Source organism: Triturus cristatus, chromosome 5_1 (assembly GCF_964204655.1).
Source record: "Triturus cristatus chromosome 5_1, aTriCri1.1, whole genome shotgun sequence".
In the NCBI taxonomy this organism is placed as follows: Eukaryota; Metazoa; Chordata; class Amphibia; order Caudata; family Salamandridae; genus Triturus; species Triturus cristatus.
The window spans coordinates 397,287,655-397,314,553 of record NC_140587.1 but is presented as its reverse complement, the minus strand read 5'-3'; the positions used below and the strand labels follow the sequence as shown (position 1 = coordinate 397,314,553).

The following is a 26,899-nucleotide window of genomic DNA, read 5'->3' as shown; positions in this document are numbered from 1 at the left end:
CATAATATGCGTATGCCCCGAGGACGCTGTGCATTGTGAACTGTCTGCAGCGTGCAAATTTAATATATCACGCTTAAAGGCTTTGAGGCGCTGTCACTCATATTTATGGAAGTGATGTGCGAATTACCACAGTCATTGGCTGCGCTTCAAGCCTCCAAAACTTAGTTCCGTGAAAATGGTGGCTGATGACGTCACAGTAGTATGCGCAATACGTGCTTGAATCCAGGCGACTATTGCCCAGCTTTCAGAGTTCGTTAAATCAAGCACCAGTATCTAAAACGCCTCTTGTTTACAGTTCTTAAAAACGACACAAGTGTGGTGTCCTCTGACCTGCTAGAGCTGGGAACTGCAATGCTTTATGCTTGTTTATTTTCATCAATGCAACATAACAGATCATTTTTTAATTAATATGTATCGTCACGGCGCTGCTGTCACGGTTGTTTGATCGATAACCACAAACTGTATTGAACTACTTTTGCCAAAGTATTGTGTGCTTTGACTCACACTAAATGAAGTCTAATCTGCTGAATAAACGATGACGTGGTATTAATACACAGTGCGTCTCAAGACCAGGTGCCCCTTTGATTCCTAGCAGAGATGGTTCCGGCTCGCATTCACCATGTTTGGTAGCTGTTTGGGTTGCGTGCGTGCCTTCGGCTTTCGATTACAACCGGAAATGCCTAGAAGGCTGGCAATCCACATACAAGCCTGAGAAGGAGTAGTAGGGAGAGTGAAACAGCCAGTCTGAGCACCTACAGGTAAACCAGCAGGACTAATACCCAGAGCGCCTGCAACTCAGTTGTTAAAAAGGTGCTGGAAATTGGGTGACATACTCTTATTTTGCGTTGGTTTCAGGCAGCGTAGATATGTGAGCTTCACTTTATCCCTGTATTGAGGCTCATCATTAGGTCATTTGGGAAAACGTGCGGTTTAATGGGTGGAATTGTGGTGGCGAGTGTGCTGATATTTCTGAAGCCCGCTGTCTCTTCAGTTAAGGGGTCATTGGGCACATAAAGATAAGCATTGATCGTTGTTGGAAAAGTATTGACTGCCTTTAGATCGGCGACCAGGGAGCCTTTAAATTTAGGGTGATTAGCAACTAATCCATGCCTAGTAATAACAACCACTATGATGTTCCCAAGTAATAATGCCAGCACAGCACTGCCTAATAAATCTGGAGAGCAGCTTCAGAAATTTGGGTGGGAGGATAGGGCTAGTGTAGGGAGGGCCGGCTTTAGGAGAGGCGCTGTGTTCATGCTCAGAAATAACTTTCAGTTTTTAAAAGCACCTGCTGTTTACTTGCGTGCCTAGCATTTTTCAGGCAGCAATAAAAATGTCAAGATAACCAGGTGATTAATGTTTCTGCTGGAGAGAGATGGGCGATTTGTCTAGTGGCAGCTTTGACTCGTCATAGTGTAGTACAGAGGGTTAATATACCTGCTGCAAAGAACGTGTACAGGCAGATCGCATAACGGTAATTACTCCTTGTTGTTTTGTGTTACGTTTCATATAGAATAATTTCCACACGTATAGTTTATTGCCTCTGTATAACTTGTGTGATGTAAAGTGCTTTGACACCGTAGGGTTGTTATGAGTAGCGCTATAAAAACTAGCATTGGCATAGTCAATAGGTCTTGCCTTTGGGCCCTTATAAGTGTTTAGTTATCCAGCACAATATCCTTGGTGCAACAACATCAAGTGTTGCATGGCTAAAAACGTATAAGCTCCCAAAGGCAAGACCTATTGGCTATGCCAATGCTTGTTTCTTTGCGTTCTGGTTAATTTATGTCTTTCTAACACCATGTTAGTTGTTTCCTTGAAATGACTTTCCAGTTTGTCCAACGTGGCTTGGAACACATCTTCATCTTCTTCACCACTTGCATAATCAGAATTATGTTCTAAAATATCCTCATACACTTTCCTACCTTGCACACCGGAATTGTGCAATTAGATGTGCTGTTTGCACACTGATAAGAACTTCTTCCCTCCTATATCTATTAAATATGAATTAAAAATCTTAATCCACCTGTGCCAAAGCAAATCTGGTTCCCCTATTCCATTTAAAAAAGGAGGAGGCTGGTTCATGCTGGCGGCAGCCATGATAAACTCAACCCTAAATGTGTTAATAAAACTCCTTAATAGAGAAGACATATGCTACAGAGCTGACAGATAACATGCAAATAGGTAAAAAACTTAAATGCACTATACTGTCTAGAAATCAACAATATTGAGTTAATATGACAGGCTGGGGAAAGTAGAAAATAATAACATGAAAGACACAATCACACATACGCCCTTACAGAACAACAGGGACACCTCCCAAAGTTTTTTTTCAACCTTCGGACATAGATGGCGATAGCAGATGCAGTCCACAATACAGACATCCACTTAGCATCTACGGGAAATGCCTTGTTCCACTTTCTACAGACTTCTTACCATTGCAAAACAGGAGGTTCCTTGCAGCTGAACTGAGGGTGGGGATTCCTTCCAATGTGCCCCTCAGAATCTTGGAGCTGCCACAGTCCTCTTTCCTTGCTGCTGGATTGGGACAGGGACTCCCTCCGATAAGCCACTGGGGCTAGGGAAATTTTGGCTTTGGTAAAAGAGACAATAGTAAAAGGATGGCCAGAAACATGATGGCAGTTTCCCAAAAAGAATTGCAGCCTTTTTGGAGTGTTAGGAAGGAGGCATCAGTGGATTATGATTTAATATTTAAGAAAGGACGAATAGAATGATAACGGAATCCAGGCAGTTAGTCATAACTGCTGAGAAACCCTTTAATACTGTATTATATGTTGCAACCTTTTCATTTTTTCCATGTATTCAGTTAAAGAATATAATGCCTTTCTAACACCACATTAGTTGTTTTCTTAAAATGACTTTCCAGTTTGTCCAATGTGGCTTGGAACAAATACATAACAGGTAACATGTAATATAGCCCTGTATTGCCATATACAGGGTTCTGGTGGAATTTACAACCAAGCAACCTTCGGCCTCTTGGTTTATGTCACCAGAACCCCTTAATGGAAACACTATTACACAGTTATGTAATCTCTGTCATGATATGTGATTTGCCACAGTATCTAGTGGTTATGTGCATGTTTTTCACAAGGAGAGTAATGAGATGTTATGAAGCACTACAATGAATGGTTTTCAATGGCTTACTCATAGAAATAAGTGCATCTGAGCTTATTTTATAGAACAAAGATAAAATGTAATTCTTTACATTTCTTTAGTCCTACCTCTAAAGGGAAGATAGATCAGTAGGGTGAAAACATAGGGCCTGATTAAATGCTTGCTGGCCGGTACCCTATTACATTAGGGTGGCAGGAGATATTACCTTAACCATCCTTGTATGCTGAAAGGAACCATCTTTACAACGATTTCTTCTAGTCTTTGGTGGATGGCTAATGTCAGTTTTGATGGCCATTCACTGAACTTTTCTGAACAAGTTTTTGTTTTTCAGTGAACAAAAAACAAATGACCCCCACAACCTGAGTTTTTATCACCCAGGGTTTGGCGCCCATGCAGTTGTTCTGCCCTTCACCATCAGATTTTTCGTGGCAACAAATTACATTACATATTCCAACCTAAATATGGCAGGTGCTGTAATGTCCTTCCACACATGACCATTACTCCTGCAGGTCGCCGAAGTAAGCTTTACATCAACTGAGTCAATGAGATCTTTGTCGACAGAAAACTTGAGTTCTGCCTAAGGGAGGAGGGGAACCTAGGGTTTAGTGGACAGAGTTCTCCATCCCCTAAACGAGACTGTTTGATCTGGGGTCTCTAGTTGGCAGAGGTAGGTACCACTGTCCAAATGGAGACCCTTACTTCTAGTCAGGGTAAGGGGCATACACTCTTTAGATAACCCCTGCTCACCCCCTTGGTAGCTTGGCACGAGCAGACAGGCTTATCAAAGGCAATGTGTAAAGTATTTGTACCAACACTCACAGTAACACAGTGAAAACACCACAAATGGACTCCACACCAGTGTAGATAAATAAAGTACTTTTATATAAACTACACAAGACCAAAACAACAAAAATCCAACATACACAGTTCAAGAATATGGTTTCAAAAGGGTTGTTAGCATAGCGACAAAATAATCCACATTAGCGTCGATTTTAGCCAACAGTACCTGGTGATGCGATAAAAGTTCCTAGCGGCGCTCAGGCGTCGAAAAACAGGCAACAGCGTCAGTCCTGAGACCCTGGGGAGGCGATGCAACAACCCCGCTGCATGCAGCGGGCGTGTGCGACGAATCCGGCCTGTATGGGGAGTGAGGCGATACTTGTATGGATTCCAAGGCGTAGCTTCTCCGGTAGAAATTTACTCGCAAAGGCACGATGCGACGATCTTCGATGTTTCTGCGACAATGTTCGCAGCGACGAAATGCGGCCTGCTAATGAGCGGTGCGACGATCTCACTCAGCGGCGGAAGGCTCTGCGACGATACTTGCAGCGATAGGAATCTTCCCGCTCCGGGGTCGATGCGCTCCGAAGATTAACGCGGCGTTGACGTTGCAGCGGCGACAGGCGCTGCGACAATCTTCGCGGCAACGGAAATTTTCTCGCTAAGCCGGCGGTGCGTGAAAAAGTTGCAGATCTTTCACTTCTTTTCTCTTGGTCAGCTTCCCAGCAGCAGGCACAACTTCCAGAGGCCCCACAATGGGATCAAGCACTCTAGGAAGGGCAGAACTCACACAGCAGAGTTCAGGGGAAGCTGGGGGTGAAGTCCTTTTGTTCCTGGGACTTCTTAACAGGAGGCCAGCTCCACTCAGGCCCTTGGAGATTCCTTCAAGCCAGGGGACACAGCACACAGCAAAGTCCTTTCCCTCTCCTTGGCAGCAACGCAACTGCAAGTCAGCCTTACAGCAGGTCAGCCCTTCTTCTTCAGTCTTCCAGCTTTCTCCTTGGCAGAGGTTCTTCTTGATTACAGGATGATCTAATTTTCTGTAGTCTGGGTCCCAATACTTATACCCCAAAATCCTTTGTCCTCTGAAGGCAGAGGGGCCTTGGCCTAGTCAGAACCAGTTCTGGCCAGTCCTGGAGCACTCTATTTACTTGGTTTCTTCTTTCCTTTGAGAGAGAGGGGCAGGGTCGTCAGCCGCCCAGCAGGGGGTGGAGTCAGCATTGTGGAAGGCAGGCACAGCCCTATTCAGGCCCAGGTGCTACTCCTCCCACCCATCTATAGGGGAATTTCCCTATTCAGCCCTGGGCTGACTCATTCAGCCTCTGGGAGCCACCCCTGTCCCTGTCACTCACAAACCAGACAGTCAATTCACAAACAGGCCATGGCACACAGAAAGGGCAGAAAAGGAAACAGACACTTTCTAAAAGTGCTGTTTTCACACACAGGATTTAAAAAACATCTTTCCTAAAAGATGTTTTATTAAATTCTGAGTTCAGGGATACCAGACTTTAATTTTCTATCTTGCTCCTATGGGAAGATATGCAGGTAAACATTATACTCAGCATTCCCCATTATAGCCTATGGGCAAGATAGCCTTTCAATAGTGAAAAACGAACATGGCTGTAATTCACTACCAGAGCATGTCACCTACACCAATACATGCTCTACCTTTCACATACACTGCACCCTGCCCAGGGGGGTACCTAGGGCCTTCCATAGGGGTGTCCAATGTGTACAGAAAGGGAAGGGTTAGGCCTGGCCAGTGTGAACACTGGTCAGGTCAGCATGGCAGTTAGCACCTGCACCCAGGCACTGCGGTGGCAGGCCTGTGATATCATTTTAGGGCTACTCCTGTGGGTTGCACAATCAGTGCTGCAGGCCCACTAGTAGCATTTGAATCACCAGCCCTGGCACACTCAGTGCACTTTACTAGGGGCTAACAGGTGAAACAAATACACCAATCATGGATAACCAATCAATGTAACAATTTACCTACGGAGCACTTGCACTTTGACACTGATCAGCAGTGGCAAAGTGCCCAAAGCATCTAAACCAGCAAAAACGAAATCCAGCACAGCGTCAAAAATACAGGAGGTAGAGGCAAAAAGTCAGGGGAAACCACGCCAAAGATGCCAGGTCTAACAGAGACCTTCTCCACAATATACCATTTGAGGATCTGTGCTTGATAAAAGGTATGTTATGGCTACTTAATCAGTAGTGTTAACTGTCACTATGAGCTGTTCTGTGTATGTACCCATTTACTTTGTTTCACACATGGCACTAATTTTACGTTAAAACTACACATTTCTAAGTTGTTTAATGAAGTAGTGATCCGTCATCAACCCTAGAATTAGTCTACAGAAAAAATCCTTTTGGGAAACTAAAGGTACTGAGTCAGTTGTTTTTCATGTTGAATTTAGTTAAATTGAGCTTTGGTATAATGTAGTACGTTATGGTATTTTTATGATGTGTTCCTTTTGGCCATGCTGTTGGAGTTGTATACTTTACTTTTTTCTCTCTGTGCTTTACATAAGAGCTTGAATTCTTTTATGGCCAGCCTACAGAGGATACAATGGAGAGATGTGGAGATGTGTATTGATGTACCTGAACGTTTTTTTTATAAGCAGTGTTTCATCTTTTTCCTAAAACGTTGAAGTTGTGTCTCTCAGCCAAGGTCCACACCTATTTCATTCTCAAACTTAGGATTGAATATAGGTTTCAGTACTGGTTTAGGGCTGTACTATTTGACCTGACATTTGGGTTAAGTCTGCAGAGTAACCACTTCGTACATTTAACTTAGCTAAACTACAAAATGAAGTTCACACTAGGTTTGTAGGGTACATGGATTTTGTTTATGATTAATATATTTTGCTATTCAGCATCCTTGTTCCCTCTCCTGTTCGTCTCAGACCCAGCCCTTCCATTCATCTGTCATTATTCATACTGGAGATGCAGGATGGTTTATGTTGTAACACTAGTACATTTTAGGTCTTCCATGTCCGCAGTATCCTCATACTCTTGGAATTGGAAAGTGGATTCCCTTCGTGTCCCAAAACATTTTAAATTTGACATTCCTATCTGGGAAAAGTAACTTTGTGGGGGATTGGCCAGGGGTCTTTTGCCATTAATTCCGGTCTACCATCAGCCCTCCTCACATGCACTCCTCTTGTAAGCTGGAACCCAAATAATGTCATCTTAAATGTTGCAATGCATTGTGAACATTAACTATTGTCCATAACTAAATAGTGATAACTACTAGGAACTAAATTGAGTTGTTATTATAATTTGCCCATAATGAATGACATTGCCAAGGTGAATTTTGAAACATTCAATCACTTAATTTTATCTGTGAATCTGTGAGCATCTTGTATGTTTTTATTCTTTTCTATGTTCAATTCTTATTGCATCTATTTGATCATTGTTTATTAATTCATTTTGTCATGACTTTTACACATGCTAGGGAGCAATGCATTTGAAATTAGAGGTGCTTAATTGCTGCTCAGCACTGTTTCTCAATATGTTTTTGCTTAACGGTGGGATTCGAGTTGAATTGTTTGAGGCTTTATATGATATTTGCGTGTCAAACAAATCATATTGCTTCATGATGTTGCCAACATTTCAATCTTCCCAGAACGGGTATGATGCTAATAAGAAGGAATGTTTGGACACTAGGCACTAAAAACACCTCTCCTTTCTGCATTATTTGCCCCTTACAATGTTTGCTTTATTGCTAGGTCCAGTAGTTTTGTGCGTGCTAGTGTGTTTGCAGTGATCTTGTATCCTAGAAGCTATGTCTGTATATTGCATGTTGATGATGTTTTGACAATTTTTTGGCAGCAGGGATTCGCCCATGTATCCTATCTTTTGTGAAGATGCAATCAGATTACTGCGTTCCCGTAAGATGTGCCGTACCTATTCTGAGGGTGCTTACAATGATCTTGAGAGGTATACATGTTGTGCCTTGCATTATTATGATCCTATTCCTTACAGTACATATCCACACGTTAGCTGCTTATTATATGAGTAGAATAATACCATCTTACTAATTAAACCTACTATAGTTGTGAGTCACCTGTTTAATTTTTAGAAGATTTTTGGCTGTATAATCAATCAAGAGTATCCACCAATGTGTATATCGTTTTATCCACTAATTAGCCTGACGTATGAACTATTTGTTTTACTTGAAATATTCCTATGATTATTCTGTTATATTGATATGTGTAACCATAGGAACACATTGGCAACCTTCACATGGTGGAATCTCAACATGGACATCAATGAGCTTATATTGCATATAAACTCAGTGAGGGTTACGAAGTGCTGCCATCGCTGCCATTGCCCGAACCAGGTCCCAGACACCACCATGTGTCTGAGGTCAGGTGATCCACTACCTTTCCCCTAAACTTCCATCACGGGACAGTATGCAAATGAAGAAATAACCCAACCTTTGATCGCCTGCAATCTGCACACAATGCACAGCGGCATAGGTTTCAGGGTCTGCCGCTGTTTTGAGATAGCCATCACTATGCTCCTTAGCTTCCCCCCACAGAACAATGATCTATAGAAGCAGAAGTATGCCCAGAGGTCCTCAGTGCATCCAAGACATCAACATAAGCCAAGGTCATGTGACCTGCAGCTTCCATCCTGAGCCAGCCAATCACGTTGCATTTTGGGCTTTAGCCTCAGAGCAGCACTCACAACTAGGAGACTGCTCACCACCCCTCAGTGACCCCAGGCATCACTGTATTCCCAAAATCATGCACACTGACGCTTTTTCCCTTTGCCAGCCAATCACTGTGTGCCCTTCTTTTCCTCTATCAGCTAGCATTCAAAGAAGGTGCCCACCCACCTCCCCTCAGCGCATACTAGATAACACTGTGTTGCAAAAATCATGCAGCCCACCATGCCTCTACTAAAATACCTAATCCCTATGCACCCTGTTTTTTACCACCTCCCCTTATTTTGGAAGGTCCACTTAGTATCTGCACTTAGATTTCCACAAGCAAATGTGAACTGTGATAAGTGACTGCACGGGAATGCATGAACCAGAATTCCTGTACCTTACACCATCAAAACACCATGTGCTTCCTACCATATTTACCATATACTATCCTCACCATCTCAGGCACATACAAAAAGCAATCGCTCATTCAATCCATATGCATCCTAACCAAGCAACCTTATCAGCATGCCCCTCTGCTCACTACATCACGGAGCAAACATATATAACAAATTTCCTTTCAAGCTGTACTTTGCTCTCCTATGCATAACACAGCAGACTATTCAGAACTCATGATTACTGATAGTCCCAATGCCAGTTACTAAAACACAGCTCTCCTACCACCGCCCACGTTCTCAGTATCTTAGTCTAAGAAGTGTACACCATCCAGCACATTGATTATTAAAAAGAACAGGAGGACGTATTTTGTTTGTCCACTGATCTTTTGGTGCTGGTCTCCACATCAGCAGTCAGACTTCTCTCTGGCTACTTGCCATTGTCACCAGTGTAGACCGTCTCCTTTCACACAGTCCACTGGCTAGCTACTACAAATTTAACTCATATCATACTCCATCACAGCATCATTGACTAAGTACACTCCACCTCCCACGTAATACATCATACAAACCCATGAAGGATTCCTTTTTTGACCTACTGGCCAATATCTCTTCACTTGTGAATCTGTTGACACACACCAATGGCAATACCCTAGATTTTATAATTTCCATGGTGACCAGCCTTCCCTGTCAACCCCGAAACACATTGACAGGATCAAGCATGTTTTCGTCCAAGTACAATTCCCAGGTAAGATCATTGTTAAAGTCAGCTACATTAGGCGCTCAAGAGAATAGGCCTCTTTCATAACAACCTGTCTGGATTCAGGCCTCAATGTGGTACACAACCAGCAACCATTTGGTTGCCTCATGATGCTTCTCTAATTCACAATTTTACAGTTACATACACAACACCTCCACATTCTTCCCCCTATGCACTTTGTACCTTCCTCACTATTTCTAATTATTTGCCGAGCTTGACTTTCCAGCCTGGTAGAAATTTTTATTTCGTCTGGGTATCTTTATGCTTTCGAATTAGATGGTTAACATTAGACACCTAAAGAAAGTTAACCTTCACCTTGAAGCAGCATCCGAAGCACTTTTGCTTAAAACAAAGGCCATTCTACTTATGGGAGCACAGTTTAGAAAAGAATGATAGCAGGGCTTAATTTGAGCTTTATGGATGCAATGATGCATGGGTAGATTGCTTGTGCTATGCGTTTTGATGTTGTGCTAAGAAGATACTAATTTGGTACTTTGGGCTTGGCGAATGCTGACTTGTGTACGAAATATGGAGAGTTGTGCTTGGTTAATGATTAAGAAGGAACACTGTCTTTGACCCTTAGTTACGTCTTAATGCATGTTGGTGCTCATTTAAGAAGTGTGCAAGTGTGGTATAGCTGACATCGCTTCTGGAACTAAAACCATGAGCTTTCAGGTACCAAGGAGCATCAGAAATATTGGACGCTGATGGGCTGCTATTCAAAGGTAAACTTCACCTTTTGTTAAAGGGTTTTTTGCTATCATAAACTCAGATTAAACAGTAAGTTTACAACTGCAGAGATTCCGCAGTCGGGGGTGTGGCTCTCACATAAAAAGATAGGTAGAACAGGTCTCCACAGTCATAAAATTACTATTAAAATTGGAGTTTCTGAATAGCAAAAAAAAGAGGAAGCTTACAACACCAAAGTCTAAGTTTACCTTTGTGAAGCAGGCCCTGTTTCGGGATTGGGCTATGAAACGCTGGAACTCGTATTCAAAAGCATACCCTTATAACTAGCCCAGATCTAATATACTGGGTCACTTTCCTCGAGAGTTAAAAACTCTCATGCTGCAAGAGATGTTGTTAGAGATGGATGAAAGACATGTGGTGGCAGTGATTTCATACCTAATGCAAAGTTTTGCGTTTTGGAATCAGGTGTTGGCCAAAAGAGCAGGGTTTTGTTGTTCAGTTGCATAAAATCCACTAGTGCTTCTACCAGAGAGTATTATTGTATGCACCTCTGAAGCAAAGACAGAATATAGCCATCGAGCTGACTTCAGATACCTTCTTGCAAACATTGTTTGTTTTGGAGCTCCCCTCTTTTAGCACGTTCATCTGAAGGTTTGTTTACGCTAGTCAGTGCTATATTCACCTTTAAAGCTCTAGTCTAGACCAGGGCTTTAAGTGGGCCGGGTCTCACCGGGTCTGAGCACCGGCAGTTTTTTTAAGGGGGCCTCGAAACGGGTTTCTATCGGGCTCTGTTTTGTGCCCTGGCACAGGCGGTCAGTTTTTTTTTTCCGGACTACAGTGACAGCAGGCACTTTATGTGCGTGTGGTGAGCCTTGTAGGGGAAGGGAAATCCTTTAAAGAGAGTCATTTTCTCTCTGGAATTACCTTCTCTTTTTGAAACTCAGGAGAAGCAACATTGTTGTGGTGTCATCATGGCTTTAAGTGGAAGTTTTTTTACAATATTATATACAAGCCATAGTTGCTGCTTATTTATCTTATGCAACTAGTAAACATTGACACAGTCAATAGTTCTGACTTGTAGGTATGATGTGACTTGTTGTATCATATATCTGGACGCAATGACAGGAACAGCAAAATACAAGTCGGGTGGCACACTGTGCTATTCACAGATTTTTAGCTTACGTGTTTTTAAGCCACACCCTTAATTACATTGTCCACGCCCCTTTGAGAGACCCCCAGTTTTTTCTTCCCACTTAAAGCCCTGCTCTAGACGATATCCCATTACCAATATCTACAGTCTTTACTTTCTCAACAAAAAGAAAATAACCTTGTTGATGACCTTCCCTGTTAAGTTAGGTGATTTATGCACAGGGAATAGACTGGGGCGGGGTTGAATGGCCAAGCAAGAGGTCTGTGCATGCAGTGAGTGACATATATATATATATATATATATATAGAGAGAGAGAGAGAGAGAGAGAGAGAGAGAGAGAGATAACACTACATTTCAAGGTGATTCCCCTACTGTGCGTCATCCGCACCTGGCTATGTTTCTATTTTTTTCTGAGCGGGTTAGCTTCTTCCAGTGTGCTTGAACATACAGTTTTTAACCTGCGATCTAATTGCTGTAGGGATAAGATTAAGAGCGAAATGTGCCGGCTCTTTTTCCTGTTTCTATGAGACATCCTAATTGTGGCTCATCAGCCGGGTCCCTTCAGACATCATCCTCAGCCACAGGCTTCCACCAAGTGCCACTCAGTTCCACCTCAGTTTTTCCAGTTTTCGCCTCTGTTTTATTTCATACACTTCACAAATACCCGTAATATTTTACACACCTTTCAATGTCAGTATTTCGACGACCTCACTTCCCAGTAGGTAAATGTGTTGTTTCTCTGAATCCAAATTCCCTTTTCTTCGTCAGTTGATCTTGCGCTCGTGCTCCACAGTTCCACCACCAATGTCACTCAGCAGCCTTTGTCTTTTAAATGCTCGCTTTTGATTCTTGTTTGGCCAAAACCCTCTATTTTGTTCGGAGAACGGATCTTATTATACTAAACATGCCTGTACATTAGTTTGGAAAATATAAATGTAAGCTATATTTTCCTACCAGAGTAAGCAAATATACTATTTTTACGTTAACAAATTCTAAAATCATAATTTGCATATTTTTCTAATGCTGAATAACTTTAGTGTTGACAATCTACATCAATGTCAAATTATCTGTTGTAAGAAGTTTGGAGTATGGGTGCCTAAATGGGTGTTCCAAAGGAAGGGGCAGATGAGCAGTATTAGGATGGTTTCTGAAAACTTTTCTAATTATTTTATGCCCAATTAGCACAATGTTATCTTTGTGTGGATGTTTATAGGACTAAGCATGAAATTAGGTGTGGAAATTCCCATATGCCAACATTTATGCAGCCGGTGTAGAGAGAGGGATTTCACTTCAAGGAAAGTATTCTTTCTAGTGGAGAAATAAAAGTGGCTAGTACATATTTTTATAATGCTCACTTGTACAGATTGCAAACCAGGTAAAATAAGTGTAGTGAAGTAAAACGCCTCATTGAAATCTACAACTTTATTTGCCTTGTGTTCTTTGTGACTGTACAAAAAATGGGAAATCAACTTAAAACATAGCTGGAAACCTTTGATAATTGTAATGGGCTACTCTGCCTTATTTATTTATTATAAATGTTTACAACTCGCGAACATGACCCAAAAAGGGTATCAGAGCACTGTACAAAGGAGGGTACATGGCAAGATGTGTAAAACAAGGGTACGGTGCAAAATAGAACACAAGAAGTATCTAAAAAAGTTACAGCAGGCAATACATCAAAAAGGACCTGTGAAGAGAAACATAACAAATTTAGAGCGACAGGTAAAAAGATTGTCAAGCTGGCGATGGAAGTGGATTAAAGATGGCATCAGGGTTATTGCTGTAGATGGTCATTCAGTATTAGCCACTTGACATGTTTTTTGACAGAGGTAGTCTATGGGTTGGGTCTGATCTCCAGAGGAAGAGCATTTCAAATTCTTGGAGCAAGACCAGAGAAGGCACGGTTGTAAGTTCTTTTCTTATTGAATTTGGGTGGTTTCAAAAATAGAGTATTAGAACTTCTTAATTTCTGACTCGAGTCTGATAGCTCAAGTTTTTTTTATAGATGGATGGGGTTGTTGTAATGAATAGCTTTGTGCGTCAGGCAAGCTATCTTGAAACAAATCCTTGCTTCAATGGATAGCCAGTTAAGCTGAATTAAGTCCGGAGTGATATGGTCATGTTTTCTGGAGCCCGTGATGAGTCTGGCCGACGCATTAAGAGTGGCTCTCAGCGGAGCCAAACTAGCTTTAGGAATGCCGGCTCGGGTCACCAAACCATATTCCAACTATAACTAGGGATTGGACTGCTGACTAGATGTCCTCAGGAGGATAGAATGACTTGACTTTACCTAGGGTATTGAGCTGATGAACTGCACCCCTAATAGTGGCACTAATGTAAGCTTGCATGTTTAGGTATTTGTACAGGGTGATGCCTAAAGATCTAGCAGAGTCAACAACATGAGAGATGCAGTTGAGTGCAGAGAGTTATTTGATCCAGTCTTGGGTAGGAGCCGAGTGGTTGCGGGGGGGTGGGGGGGGAATCGGAAATAATTCTGTTTTGAGGGTATTTAACAACCGATGATTATTTATTAGCCACTGTGGCGTTTTCCAAAGTGCACTATTTAGAGTTTTTATGTCATCAGGAGAGGAGATCTTCAAATATAGTTGTGTGTCATCAGCTACATATGGTATTGAATGTTGGAGCCATTCAGAATATTGGAAGGAGGTTCCATGAAAAGTTTGAAGAGCGTGGGTGACAGTGCAGAACCTTAAGGTGACAGGGGTACTGGCAGCAAGAGATCGGTTAACTTTAATTCTTTGGGCACGGTCATATAAGAAAGAAGCAAACCAATTTAAGACAGGGCCCGATAACCCCATCCTATGTTGAAGAATAGCAATCAAGTTTTCATGTTTAATAGTGTCAAATACTGAGGACAAGTCAACAAGGATCAGAAGACAAGGGACATTTTGATGAAGGGATCTCAAGGCAATGATGTGGGTTTGTGCGGCTTCAGTACTGTGCCCTTGTCTGAAACTAGACTGGTAAAGGTCAAGGAGCTGACATTTCTCGATGTGGTTGCAGAGCTGTGTGTGGACGCATTTCTCGAATAATTTTGCTAAAGTCATGATACTAGTGATCGGACAGAAATTATTAGGATCCGCTAAGTCAGCATCAGGCTTAGGGATGGAAGTGATTTCCCCCATCTTGAGGCAGTCAGGAATCCTCCCCTGTACGAGAGATTCTTGAATGATAAGGGCCCAGAGTGGAAGAATGGCTGGATTGAGATCTTTGAGAAGCTTAGCGGAAAGAGGATCGCTGATGTGGTTAGAGGGTTTTATAGACGCCAGGGACAGTGCCATCTACGCATCATCCGGGAGCAGGAAAGAATTCCAAGAATCGTTGTTTTTAGGAGAGCAGACTATGGGGTGTGAAAATGCAATCTCTGCCTTAGGTGCACCAAATGCAGGGGAACTCAAGGACTGCTGGTTTGGTAGCACATTGCAGTACAAGTTATATTTTCCTTGCCTTCTACGAGAAGTGAGCTGAGCAATCCTCCTCACTGGGGCAGAAGGTCATGAGTGGCGATATATCGTTTGTGGTATGAGTGGCTTGCTGTTTGATGATTTCAAACAGTTTCTTGGGTCTGTTTTTAGTGCTGTCAAGCTGGGCTCTAAAGTGATCTAATTTTGCACTGCGAATGTGTTTGTTGTACGCGCTTCTCATCCTCCTTAACTGATTGAGGCTTGTAGTGGAGGGAGAGTTTCTCCATAGTCTCTCAGAAAGCCTAAGTTTGCAACGCTCCTCATTTAGTGATCTATTAAACCAGGGTTTGGATTGTTTGATTAGAATCCTTTTGAGTTGCTTGGGAGCGATAGAGTCAACTATACTTGACATGGAATTGATGTAGAGATCCGTTAGGTCGTCCAAGTTAGACATGTTAGGGGGCGGCTGAAGCATATTCTTACTAATGCTAGTTACATTATTGATGTTAATGTCTCTCAGATTGTAAACCAGCTGTTTGGTTTTAAGCGGTTGACCTTGTCTGAGCAGGACTTTTTCCAAAATGTAAAAGGAGATTTGGTGATGATCCGACCAATCACAGGGTATAATGTCATCAAGGAGTATAATGTTGTCTCTAGCTATGATAAGTTCCAGGGTGGCACCTTTATTGTGGGTGGGACCATTGCATGCCTGGGTGAGGTTGAGGTCAGAGAGGAAAGCCTTAAAAGAGTGTACTAGTGGATCATTTGTGTCATTCCAGTAAAAGTTAAAATCCCCAAAGGAAGATATGGCTAGTGTGAAGGTCAGCGAAAGCGGAAATGGACTCCATCATTTGCTCTATGAAGAGAAGATTGACACCAGGTGGATGATACATCTTGTGGAGCACACAAACAATCTTGCCATTGTTCCACATTTCTGTGACTAGGTGCTCACAGGAGGACATCAGCACCTTTGGAGCCTGTTTCACTGTGAGGCTAGAGTGATGGATGCAGGCAATGCCCCCTCCCGTTTTAGCCAGTCTATCGCATCTGATAATGTCATAATCAGGAGGGATTAAGATGTCGAGCATTGGGGAGGAGGAGTCATTGAGCCAAGTTTCGGTAAGGATCATAAGGTCCAACTGTTGAGAGGTGATGAGTTCAGAAATATCAGCAGCGTGTTTCACAGCTGATCTGCAATTGAGAAGCATCAATTTATATGAGAAACGGTAGTGACCGCTTCTGGGTGAGACGTGGTGATCTGAAGAAGGTTATCACTATTAACGTAACTAAGGTTAACACAAGGTTCTCTACCAGGATCGGCGGAGATAGTTGGTATGTTGACTGGTGAGTTAGAGGAGCTTCACCAAGAGCCATTGTACAAAAGAAGAAGAGCGCATCTGTCATCATATTACAGCGGAGGTAAGAACCTCAGGGGCCTGGAGGAGTGGTTAGGAAGAGGCAGAGTGATCCATTGTGGGATAGTGAGAAAGGACCTATCCTCCCCGCAGTGTTTAACATTGGATGGAAGAGTAGGTCGATCAAACCCGCAGGAGGGATAGAGTTTGCAAAAATTCTCCATCTTCAGGGAGAAGTGTAGGAGGGTTGCAGGTTATTTCTGACACTTAGGAGATCCTGCTTGAGATCAGCCATTTTCTTTTCAAAGAAAGGGAGACTAACATAGTCAGTGACTGGCCTGGAGCAGTACAATGTATGGAGTCCCTTAAGTAGATGGGAGTTGGAAGATAAACTCTCACCATCACCCAGATTGCAGGCGGATACCGTAGTCCAATTGAGTTCTGTCATATTAACCTCTAGGGGAGGGAGGATTCGCATAGATGTCGTCTGGGCTCCGTGAGCGAAGTTGAAGGAGCTCCCTGGAGGCAGATAAATGTCAGTAAAGGAAAATTTTGCCTGTGAGATGGGGGAAAAAATATGTGAGGAGATAGGAAGTTAAGGGTTAGTATGTGATGTATTGGGGTAAGACATTGAGTGCAGAGTAGGTGAAGCACTAAGAGTTATGGTACGAGATTTATGTTACGGACACTTAGAGATGCATAATCAGGGCCCACAGGGTAGGGTTTGTGAGTAATACATTTGTCATTCGCATCTGAAAGAAACATGTTAGTTATTGATTCCTTACCTTAGAATTACCCCCAGGCATCAGACTGGATCCGGAAAGATTTCTCGTCAGCAGTACCTCTGCGTGTCGGAAGGTGGCGTCGGTCGGCTCCGCGTTTGTCGTCGTGGTCGCCGGAATGATGTTGCGGCAGCTATTTAGATGCCGCCCTCGCACGCTGATGTCAGTTCTTTCTTTTTCTGTGCCAGCCTGCACAGATCTGGGAAGAGCAGTACCTCAGTCATTTTTGACGAACAGGTGCACAAGGGATGCCCGGTTTCAAGGCCTGCGGTTCCTGTAACTGACTGATGTCGGTGACGGATCCCCACCATGTGTGCCTCTTTTGTCTGGAGCGTGACCATGACCCCAAGTCATGCTCCGACTGTCAGTGTTTGACGCCGAAGGCTTTACGGGAGCGGTCCCGAAAGCTGCTTGAACGAAGGCAGTCGACTCCGTGCCGTTCATTGTCCCGGTCGAGAGGGAGGCCGAGGGACCGGTCGCGGAGTCACCATCAGCCCGGCTCAAAGTCATCGGAGTCTATTACTCAGGGTCGGGTAAGTCGAAGCATAAAAAGAAGTCGAAGAAGCATCGTCACTCTTTGCCTTCTCCTCATCGGTCGGCCGACTCGACGAGACGCGCAGGTGGTGCCACTCCCGTGGCTTCGCGCACGGAGCCTGAAGGGTCGACTCCGGGCTTCCCTCCCTTTCCGGGACCTGGAGCCACCCCCGTCCAGCTTCGTACTTTCTATGAGGCGATGCATGCCATCTTTGGGCGGACCGACCCCGCCGGCGCGTCTTCGGGCCCCGCGGACTTGGTTGCGGGGCCTAGGTCTTCGATGCCAGCGGCTCCGGCCCCGGTGCCACAGGCCCCCCTTGGATCCAGGCCTGGATCCGAATCGGCGCCAGTTGACCTTATTACGCCTCCGCCAGCACCGCTTCCGACTGCACCACTACCGTGCCCGACGCCGGTCGGCCTCCCGGCCGGCGTCGACCCCAGCCTCCTTCGTGACGTAGACACGATGCAGGACCGGCGTCGATAGATGCCGGATCCGGCGCCGAGTTGGGTTTTCGAGCCCTGTTCACTTCTGGGGCCCCTTTCCAACCACAGTGGCAACCAGAGGAAGATGAGGAGGACTGGGAGGGGTCAGATGACCCTTTAAATGACCAGCTTGGTTCTGAACAGGACTGGAGAGAGGAACTGGGGCATGCTAGTGGTCTTGACACTTCATCCGACCTTGGCATCATACGCTGTGGTGTTGCGTAGGGCGGCCGACGCTCTCAACCTCGAACTTCCTACGGTGGCGGTCAGGACTACCCTCCTGACTGAGGTGCTTCAACCGGTGGCGAGCTCTTCAGAGCTCCTGCTTCCGTTTAATGAGGCCCTCACTGACATCCTTTTGGGTACCTGGTCCAGGCCCTACACACTGGGGCTCCCATGGTCAGGATGATCGCCCGACGCCACCGCCCGGCTCTGGGCGACCCCACTTTCCTCTCCCAACACCCCACCACAGAGAGCTTGGTGGTCCAAGCCTCAGCCTCCAAAAGCGACCTTCCTTACCGCTCCACCGGAAAGGGAATCCAAGAAGCTGGACCATCTTGGAAAGATTTTTTTTCTTCTGCCTGCTTAGGACTGCTGTTTGTAAACACTGCATGTCTCTTGGGCCGTTATTTGCACTCTGTGTGGGATACGGTGGCGCAAGTGCTGCCTTAGTGTCCGGAGGAGGCCCAGGCAGTGCTCTCTCAGGCTGTCGCCGCAGGGAGAGACGCAGCTAAGTTTACTATCCGTTGTGGACTGGACACCACCGACTCTCTGGGCAGGACCATTTCAAGGTCGGTAGCACACAGACGCTATGCCTGGATATGGGCCACTGGCTTTTCAGGGGATGTCCAGAACACCTTGATGGACATGCCCTTTGATGGCCGTCGCCTTTTTGGCGACAGAGCAGACAACGCCCTAGAGCGCTTCAAGGACTCACAGGCTACGGCCAAGTCCTTGGGCCTCTCCTCCCATCCGGTGCAGTCTGCTTCACGCCCCTTTTGTAGCTACGGAAGGGGTGCCCCACTACGTCCCGCCCAGGGCCCCAGGCCGCAGCAAGATGCCCAAACTTCACGCGGCTTGGGACGTGGGAACTAGCGTCGTGGTTCAGGGGACCAGCGGGTGGGCCAGTCCACCAACCCCCCCTCTGCAGCAGCCTCTAATCCCTCCTAGTCCATCCTTCAGGCCCATCAAACGCCAGTGGGTGGCAGGATTTGCCATCACCTCCCCCACTGGCGCACCATCACTTTGGACAGGTTGTGTTTTGCTGATAGTCTGAAGGGGCTACTCCCTCCCCTTTGAGACTACCCCTCCAGCCATGCCACCTCGTTGCCACCACATGTCGGAGGATCATCTGGCCCTTCTCCAGCAGGAAGTTACGGCTGTCTTGGACAAGGGAGCCATCGAGCACATTCCTGTCCCAGAAGTAGGTCGTGGTTGCTACTTTCACTACTTTCTGGTTCCCAAGAAGGACAGAGGCCTGCATCCTATCTTTGACCTCAGGGACGTCAAACGCTTCCTCCGGAAGGAGAAGTTCAAATGTTAATGCTTGCTCAGGTCTTGTCTGCCCTCGACACGCAAGACTGGATGGTAGCGTTGGACTTGCAGGACGCTTATTTTCATATCCCCGTCCTGCCGGTTCACCGGCGTTACCTGCAGTTCACGGTAGGCCACGAGCATTTCCAGTTTACCGTGCTCCCCTTTGGCCTTACCAGCGCCCCTCGGGTGTTAACAAAGGTGATGGCAGTGGTTGCAGCTTATCTGCGCAGATCAGGGGTCTCAGTCTTCCCCTATCTCGACGACTGGTTGTTGAAGGTGGACTCGCCCCAGGCAGTCGTCTCCCACCTCCAGACTATGGCCGACCTCCTGCATTTGCTGGGGTTCTCCATCAATGTGCTGAAGTCGCACCTGATTCCCTCTCGGAAGCTCCTCTTTATCGGAGCGGTTCAGGACATGGCACAGTTTCGGTCTATCCTCCCAACAGCGAGTCTGGGACATTCGGCTATGATCTCGATCTTTCAGCCCTTGTCCCGGGTTTCTGTCAGAATGACCCTGAGGCTGCTGGGCCTCATGACCTCCTGCATCCTGCTGATCAATCATGCCAGGCAGCATATGCGGGTCTGCAGTGGGACCTGAAGTTCCAGTGGGCGCAGCATCAGGGTAATCTGTCTGATTACGTCCAGATCTCGGAGGGCACTGCTCAACAACTGCAGTGGTGGCTCACAAACGAGGATTGGGTCAGGGGCAGATCCCTCTCCCTTCCCCAACCAGGATTCACAGTGGTGACGGATGCCTCCCTTCTGGGATGGTGCGGCCACATGGGAGAGGCAGAGATCAGAGGCCTCTGGTCTCCAGCGGAGTCTGGGCTCCACATCAACCTTCTGGAGCTCCGAGCGATTCGTCATGCACTGAAGGCATTCCTTCTCTCTGTCCGTGGGGAGAGCCTTGGTTAGATCTATTCGCCATCGAAGAGAACGCGCAATGTCAGCAATTCTGCCCGTTGGAATTTCCAAGGTGGCACTCGCTCGGTGACGCTTTTCATCGCGAGTGAAGTTGCGGTCTGTTGTACGACTTTCCACCTATACCACTTCTGCCTAGAGTGCTGAAGAAGATCAGGCGTGACCGGGCCCAAGTCATTCTTGTGGCTCCGGATTGGGCACGAAGAGTCTGGTATCCCGAGCTGCTCAACATGGCCATCGATCCTCTGATCAGACTGCCTCTTTGGGAGGATCTTCTGTCGCAGGAGCGGGGGACGGTCCTCCACCCGAACCTGTCCAGTCTCCACCTCCTTGTTTGGAGATTGAGCGGCGGCAGTTGACATCTTTTGACCTGCCTCCTGAAGTTTGTGATGTAATCTTGACAGCCAGGCATCCCTCCACAAAGACGGTATACACCTGCGGGTGGAACAAACTTGTGGCATGGTGCACAGCAAAGGCTGTGGATTCCCTTTCTGACCCTCTTTCTGAAGTACTCTTGTTCCTTCTTTCTTTAGGCCAGCAGGGCCCTGCTCTGGGCACTATCAAGTGCTACCTTTCTGCCATCTCTGCTTTCCTTCGGCTGCCAGATCAGCCTTCTCTTTTCAAGTCCCCGGTCGTTAACCGTTTCTTGAAAGGCATAACGCATCTTTTTCCTCCAATTCCATTTGTCATGCCTCAGTGGGACTTGAATCTTGTACTAGCTTATTTGATGTGCGCTCCCTTTGAGCCACTTCATAATTGTACCTTACATCTTTTAACTCTTCAGACTGCTTTCCTGGTAGCCAGCACTTCTGCTAGAAGGGTGAGTGAGCTCCAGGCTCTTTCCTCAAAACCTCCTTTCCTGTCTGTCCATCCGGACAAGGTGGTTCTCATGACCCTTCCATTCTTCCTCCCTAAGGTGGTCACTGCCTTCCACATCGGGCAGACCATTACTTTGCCGACCTTCTTTCCACCTCCGCATCCTTCAAAGGAAGAAGAGAGGCTCCACCGTCTGGACCCAAAACGTGCGCTCTCCTTCTATCTGGATCACACAAATCAGTTCCGGGTGGATGGTCAACTGTTTGTTGGCTATGTGTGCAAAGAAGGGTCAGGCCGTACACAAACTTACCATTTCTCGGTGGGTTGTGTTGTGTATTAAGGCTTGTTACTCTCTAGCTAAAAAGGAGCCCTCAGTGGGGCTGCACGCTCACTCTACCAGGGCGACGGCAGCCACTACTACCTTGGGAAGAGGAGTGCCTCTAACTGACATCTGTCAGGCGGCCACGTGGGCATCACTGCACACATTCACCAAACACCACTGCCTGGACAGCCAAGTCTGGAGAGATGGCTTCTTTGGCCGTTCTGTTCTCCAGGACTTTCTGGTGTGATCTTGGTTCGCAAACCCACCACTGGGGTTGGTACTGCAGGGGTATCTATACTAAGGTAAGGAATCTATAGCGAACGTGTTTCTTTCAGATGCACAAGTTACTTACCTTCGGAAATGATATATCTGTAGAAAATATTAGTTAGTTATAGATTCCTTACCGCCCCACCCATCCTCCCCGTACTGCGAACTGGTTTCTAGGGTTAAGGGCATCCGTTCAGGGCCCTAGTTTTGTGCACCAATGGTCAGTGTCTTGCATGGCTCTGCGTTTCTGGCGCGGAATGTCGTGTACAGAACTGACGTCAGCACGCGAGGGCAGTGTCTAAGTAGCTGCCGTGAAGTCATCCCGGTGACCACGACGACGACGATGAACGCAGAGCTGACCGACTCTGCCTTCTGATGCGCAGAAGTACTGCTGACGAAAAATCTTTCCGGATCCAGTCCGACGCCTAGGAGTAATTTTAAGGTAAGTAATCTATAACTAACTAATGTTTCTTACAGATATATCGTTAGTGAAGGTAAGTAACTTGTGCATCAGGTGATGTCATTTGGGTGGAGATTGGGTGCAGGGTAGTGGAAGCACTAAGGTTGCTGTAATGGGCTCTTTGAGTTGGATAATCCAGGCTAACAGGGTAGAGTTTGAAAGTATTACACTCATCTACCGTGTCTGGGGAAGTATCAGACCGGAACATAGAGAGTGAAGGGGAGGGGGACGGAGAGGAAGCAAGAAGGGAGGGAACAAGATGTTCCGCCGTAGAGGGTAAACCCATAAGATGTAGATTAGATATCGAGTTATTAAGGGAGATTTAATCCTCATTAAGATAATGTCAAAGCTATTAAGATTTAGGTCGGAGGCTTAACATATGACGTTGGCATTATTATAGTGAGAAATGGTCAGATCAGCATTGAGTACTGGAGAAGGTAATACGACTATTCGGAAGCTGTGAAGAGTTTTGCACAAGGGTTTGGAACGAAGCATAGTAGGTAAGGCTCTTCTGGATGTATAGAACATAAGGTCTGTAACCACTAAACCCTTAGACGAACAGAAATAAGTATCAGAGATGAGTGTTTCAGGACAACGTTTGAGTAGATTGTGTTTAAAGGACTTAGCTTCTGTCTTCGAAAGGTAGGGGGGATAGACAGTCTTAAACGCATTAAGGCCTAACAAGGTCAGGTGGTCCGATGCGCTCGTAGAAGGTAGAGCCATGATGAGGAAAGCGAGCAAGGACAACAGGGTAGAGGGGGAAAAAAACCATGGTTCTGGGTTAAACATTGATTACTTTACATGATTAATTGTGGACCTATTATGTGGTACAATTACCAATTATAGACTAACATACCATAGCTGTAACCTTAAGAACAGTGTCAGGAAAATGTGTTGTCTAGTGACCTAGGAACTCAAATATTGGTGTTCTGTACTCCGGGAAATACCGAAATGTTGCACATTTTGAGTCGCATTGCAGTACCCCACTCTTCCTTTGTGCAGATATTGTAGTGTGTACATGTGGAACGAAATGTCTATATCTGGTAGTGTTTCTCTTGTGGTGTTGAGGGCTGGTACAGTTTACTAAAGAAACATGTTAGGTGGTACTCCAGATCACTTTTACAACTTGTTATTCAAGGACATCATCGTTATGATAAAAGATTAATGAGGTGGGGAAAGGGCTGAAGAAATCCATGTCATATCTCACCTAGGATCTACACAGTGCGGGTATGGTGTGTTATCATTACCTATGGTGTGCTTTTGATCTTGAGTATTGTTGCATCTGACGTAGAGTTGAAGGATGTGACAAAGCTATGAGTGAGATTTACATCATGTGGCATGTAAGTCAAAGTCAAAACAAGCTTTATTCAGTTAAAAAATGCAACCATAAAAGCATCCTAAAAGTAGTAAACATCTTCACATCACAAGATATACTATAAAATTCATTTAAATAAAATAAAAGATATAAAATCTCAGCAACAAACCCCCAAAGACCATATGCATAAAGTGCTATGTACAGAACCAATTCAAAGGAGGGCTATGACCCTGGTAACTTCACTATTCTTCACAGAATATACAGTAAAGTGCATTAAGTTTAAAACGTCATCAGTATGTCTGAAAAGGCATATTAAAGCAAAAAAAAACAAAAGACCATATGCATAAAGTGCTGCGTAGAGAATATCCAATTCAAAGCAGGGATATGACCCTGGTAACTTCGCTATTTTCTTCACACGATATACAGTAAAGGGCATTAAGTTTAAAATTTCATCAGTATGTCCAAAAAGGCATAATACATAAAGTGCCACATACAAAAAATATAATTTAAAAACAAAGCTACAACCCTGGACATCATTTACCGATATGTGACCCATCTACAAGGGCCTGTAATGTTTATTTTGTCCTGAGCTTTTTAGTTATGTTATTTCAGTCTCCTACCTCGTTATATTCTGCCGGTCATCTCATGGGTCTTTCCAATGCTTTCGTATAACTAAAAAATTTCAAGGGCTTTGTATCAGTTGAAAAGTTTGTTTAATTTACAATTGGAGTCATATATTGCCAGTAAGAAGTCTCTGATTTCAAATGTTAAACTTCTACCTAGTATTCTGATTGTTCAGTTCCACTGAAGGTATAATGCTTCTTTGACTGATAAGATGGTCATGCTATTCTCAACGAGCAAGAATCGCATGTAGAAAGAAGGCTTAACTAAATCTAAAAGATTATTTGCAATAGTACCATCAAATAATCTACTACTGTGTAAGTTTAGATCTATGAGACTTTGTTTAACTCTGCCTCCTTTAAAACACCTTTACCTGCATGACATATAATACACAAATTTTACTTTTTTTGTTATTCATTTTACTTTAACATATTAACAAACATTTATCAGATAACAGGGAGTAGTGGGGAGTCAGAAAATACACGGAAATGGCCAGTACTAAAAATGTTAAGTTTGTATTGCATGCTTGTATTTCTTCATGAATAAACATGTAGTTTGTAGGTATATATCATTTATTATGGCTTGTACGAATTCATGCAATATAAAGTAAATGTTACATTAGTCTCTGAAATTGCCATTCACATATATTACATCTTGTTATGAGAATTGATATAATATAAAGTAGTAAGTACATTAACCAATTAAGTTCCCAACACGTGTTTCACGGGCTGTATCTGTTTTTTCAGGGCAAAAATATATAATTGTATCCACACACTTGCAGAGAACTTAGAGATAGAACGTAATCAAATGTAGTGATCACACACTTGAGGAATTAGATACATTGGGACATTGCAAGTATTTTGAGTGAATTAGAGCACGCTGACATTTGTTGTAAAATTTGGACTGCATTTGATTACTTTTTTCGTCTCTAAGTTCTCTGCAAGTGTGTAGAAATGATTATATATTTTTGCCTTGAAAAAGCAGACACAGCCCGCAAAACACGTTGGCAACTTTATTGGATAATGTACTTACTACTTTATATTGTCTCAATTCTCATAACAAGAATGTAATATATCTGCTTGCCAACTTCAAAGTCTAATGTACCATTTTACTTTATATTGTGTGAATTCTTACAAGAAGAAAATTCTCGTAACAAGAATGTGATATACCTACAAACTATATGTTTATTCATGAAGATGTACAAGTAAACAGTACAAACTTAGATGTTGTTGTGCATGTGATTTTTGGGTATTTTCGGACTCCCCACTACTCTCTGTTATTTATTTAATGTATATGTCAGATGGATAGCTAACACTATGGGTGAGTGTGCAGGACCTAAACCTGGGTTATCCACTGATCTTTATAGTAAACATTTATCAAATATATAGTTAGTACCAGGCACATTGCGCAAGCGGGAAGCCACATAGTCTGATCATGTACTAACAGTATAAAAGTACTTTGTGGGTCCATTAGACAGTAGAGCGACAATTTGCTAATTAATGATAATCAGACAAATCCATTAAATCAGACACCAGTATTTCAGATCTTCATTCAACCACTCTTCCATTATAACTATGGTCATTCTTGTAGCCTCTAGCACAGTCCATGCATATACATCTTTACTTGATTTTATAATCACAGGTTCAGATTTCCATAGCTGGTGACTTGTTGTATCTCTTTTATCCAAACCTGACAAAATCCTACACATTTGTACATATTTTAGCTGATTGTGGATTTGAATGAATTCTCAAAATACAGTGGCAATGTTTTGATTTAATGTGCATTTAATCAAGGTATGTGTTATCAGTCTCAATATACTTACTGCTACATTCAAGAACTTCCCTACTATTACACAATTCCACACCATTTGTTTTAATACATAGATAATCCTGCTTTTCTTTGAATTTATCAATCAATAATCGAAGACATCTTCAGTCTCTGTCTACCAAGAATCTCTAAGGCGAAACAAGCAATCTTAGCTTTGCTAGTGTGAAACCTTTTGAGATTGGTTGCTCTAGCAATAGTGGAAGGCAGTAGAGACTTTGTGTCTGATTTAGAGTTTGGTGGACCAGGTACTCAGCCAAAAATATGTCAGAGTATTCTATCCACCATACTGACGGTCTGCCAGCTCTATTGAGAGTCAGACAGCCAATATTTCTAATGGTGGGGCTCCTGCTGACTCTGCCATTGACACCCTACACCAAAAGCCCCAACAGAATAGGGAATGTCAGGGTAGGTGCTTCAAACTGTCTGCACTATTTAGAGTGGACAGGCTATGCATTCTTTTAGGTTTTTTCTTTTTTTTGACATAGGTAACAACCTGCGCCACCTCTAAATCAGGCCTTATATGTTTTGGGATTTCAATTTTGTTTTATTCTTCCGTTAGTTCTAGTTCCATTTAATTGTTATAGACCATACCCTAAATGGGACTTTGAATGTATGAAACTGTCAGACTTTCTTGATGCCTTAGGGCGGAACTAGTTTGTTTATAAA

The 26,899-nt window shown here is 44.2% G+C and overlaps 1 protein-coding gene across 2 annotated transcripts in view; it reads left to right on the top strand.

The window, feature by feature from the left end:
- RIMS2 (regulating synaptic membrane exocytosis 2) overlaps positions 1-26,899 on the top strand; it is a 1,922,267-nt gene that overhangs the window by 1,378,904 nt on the left and 516,464 nt on the right. Inside the window, exon 22 of one of the 2 annotated variants that reach the window (XM_085605120.1) lies at positions 7,756-7,860. The exons of the other annotated variant lie outside the window; for it this stretch is intronic. Within the exon in view, the coding sequence (XP_085461246.1) occupies positions 7,756-7,860 (105 nt within the window). The remainder of the gene's footprint in view (positions 1-7,755; positions 7,861-26,899) is intronic. 2 annotated transcript variants of the gene reach the window in all.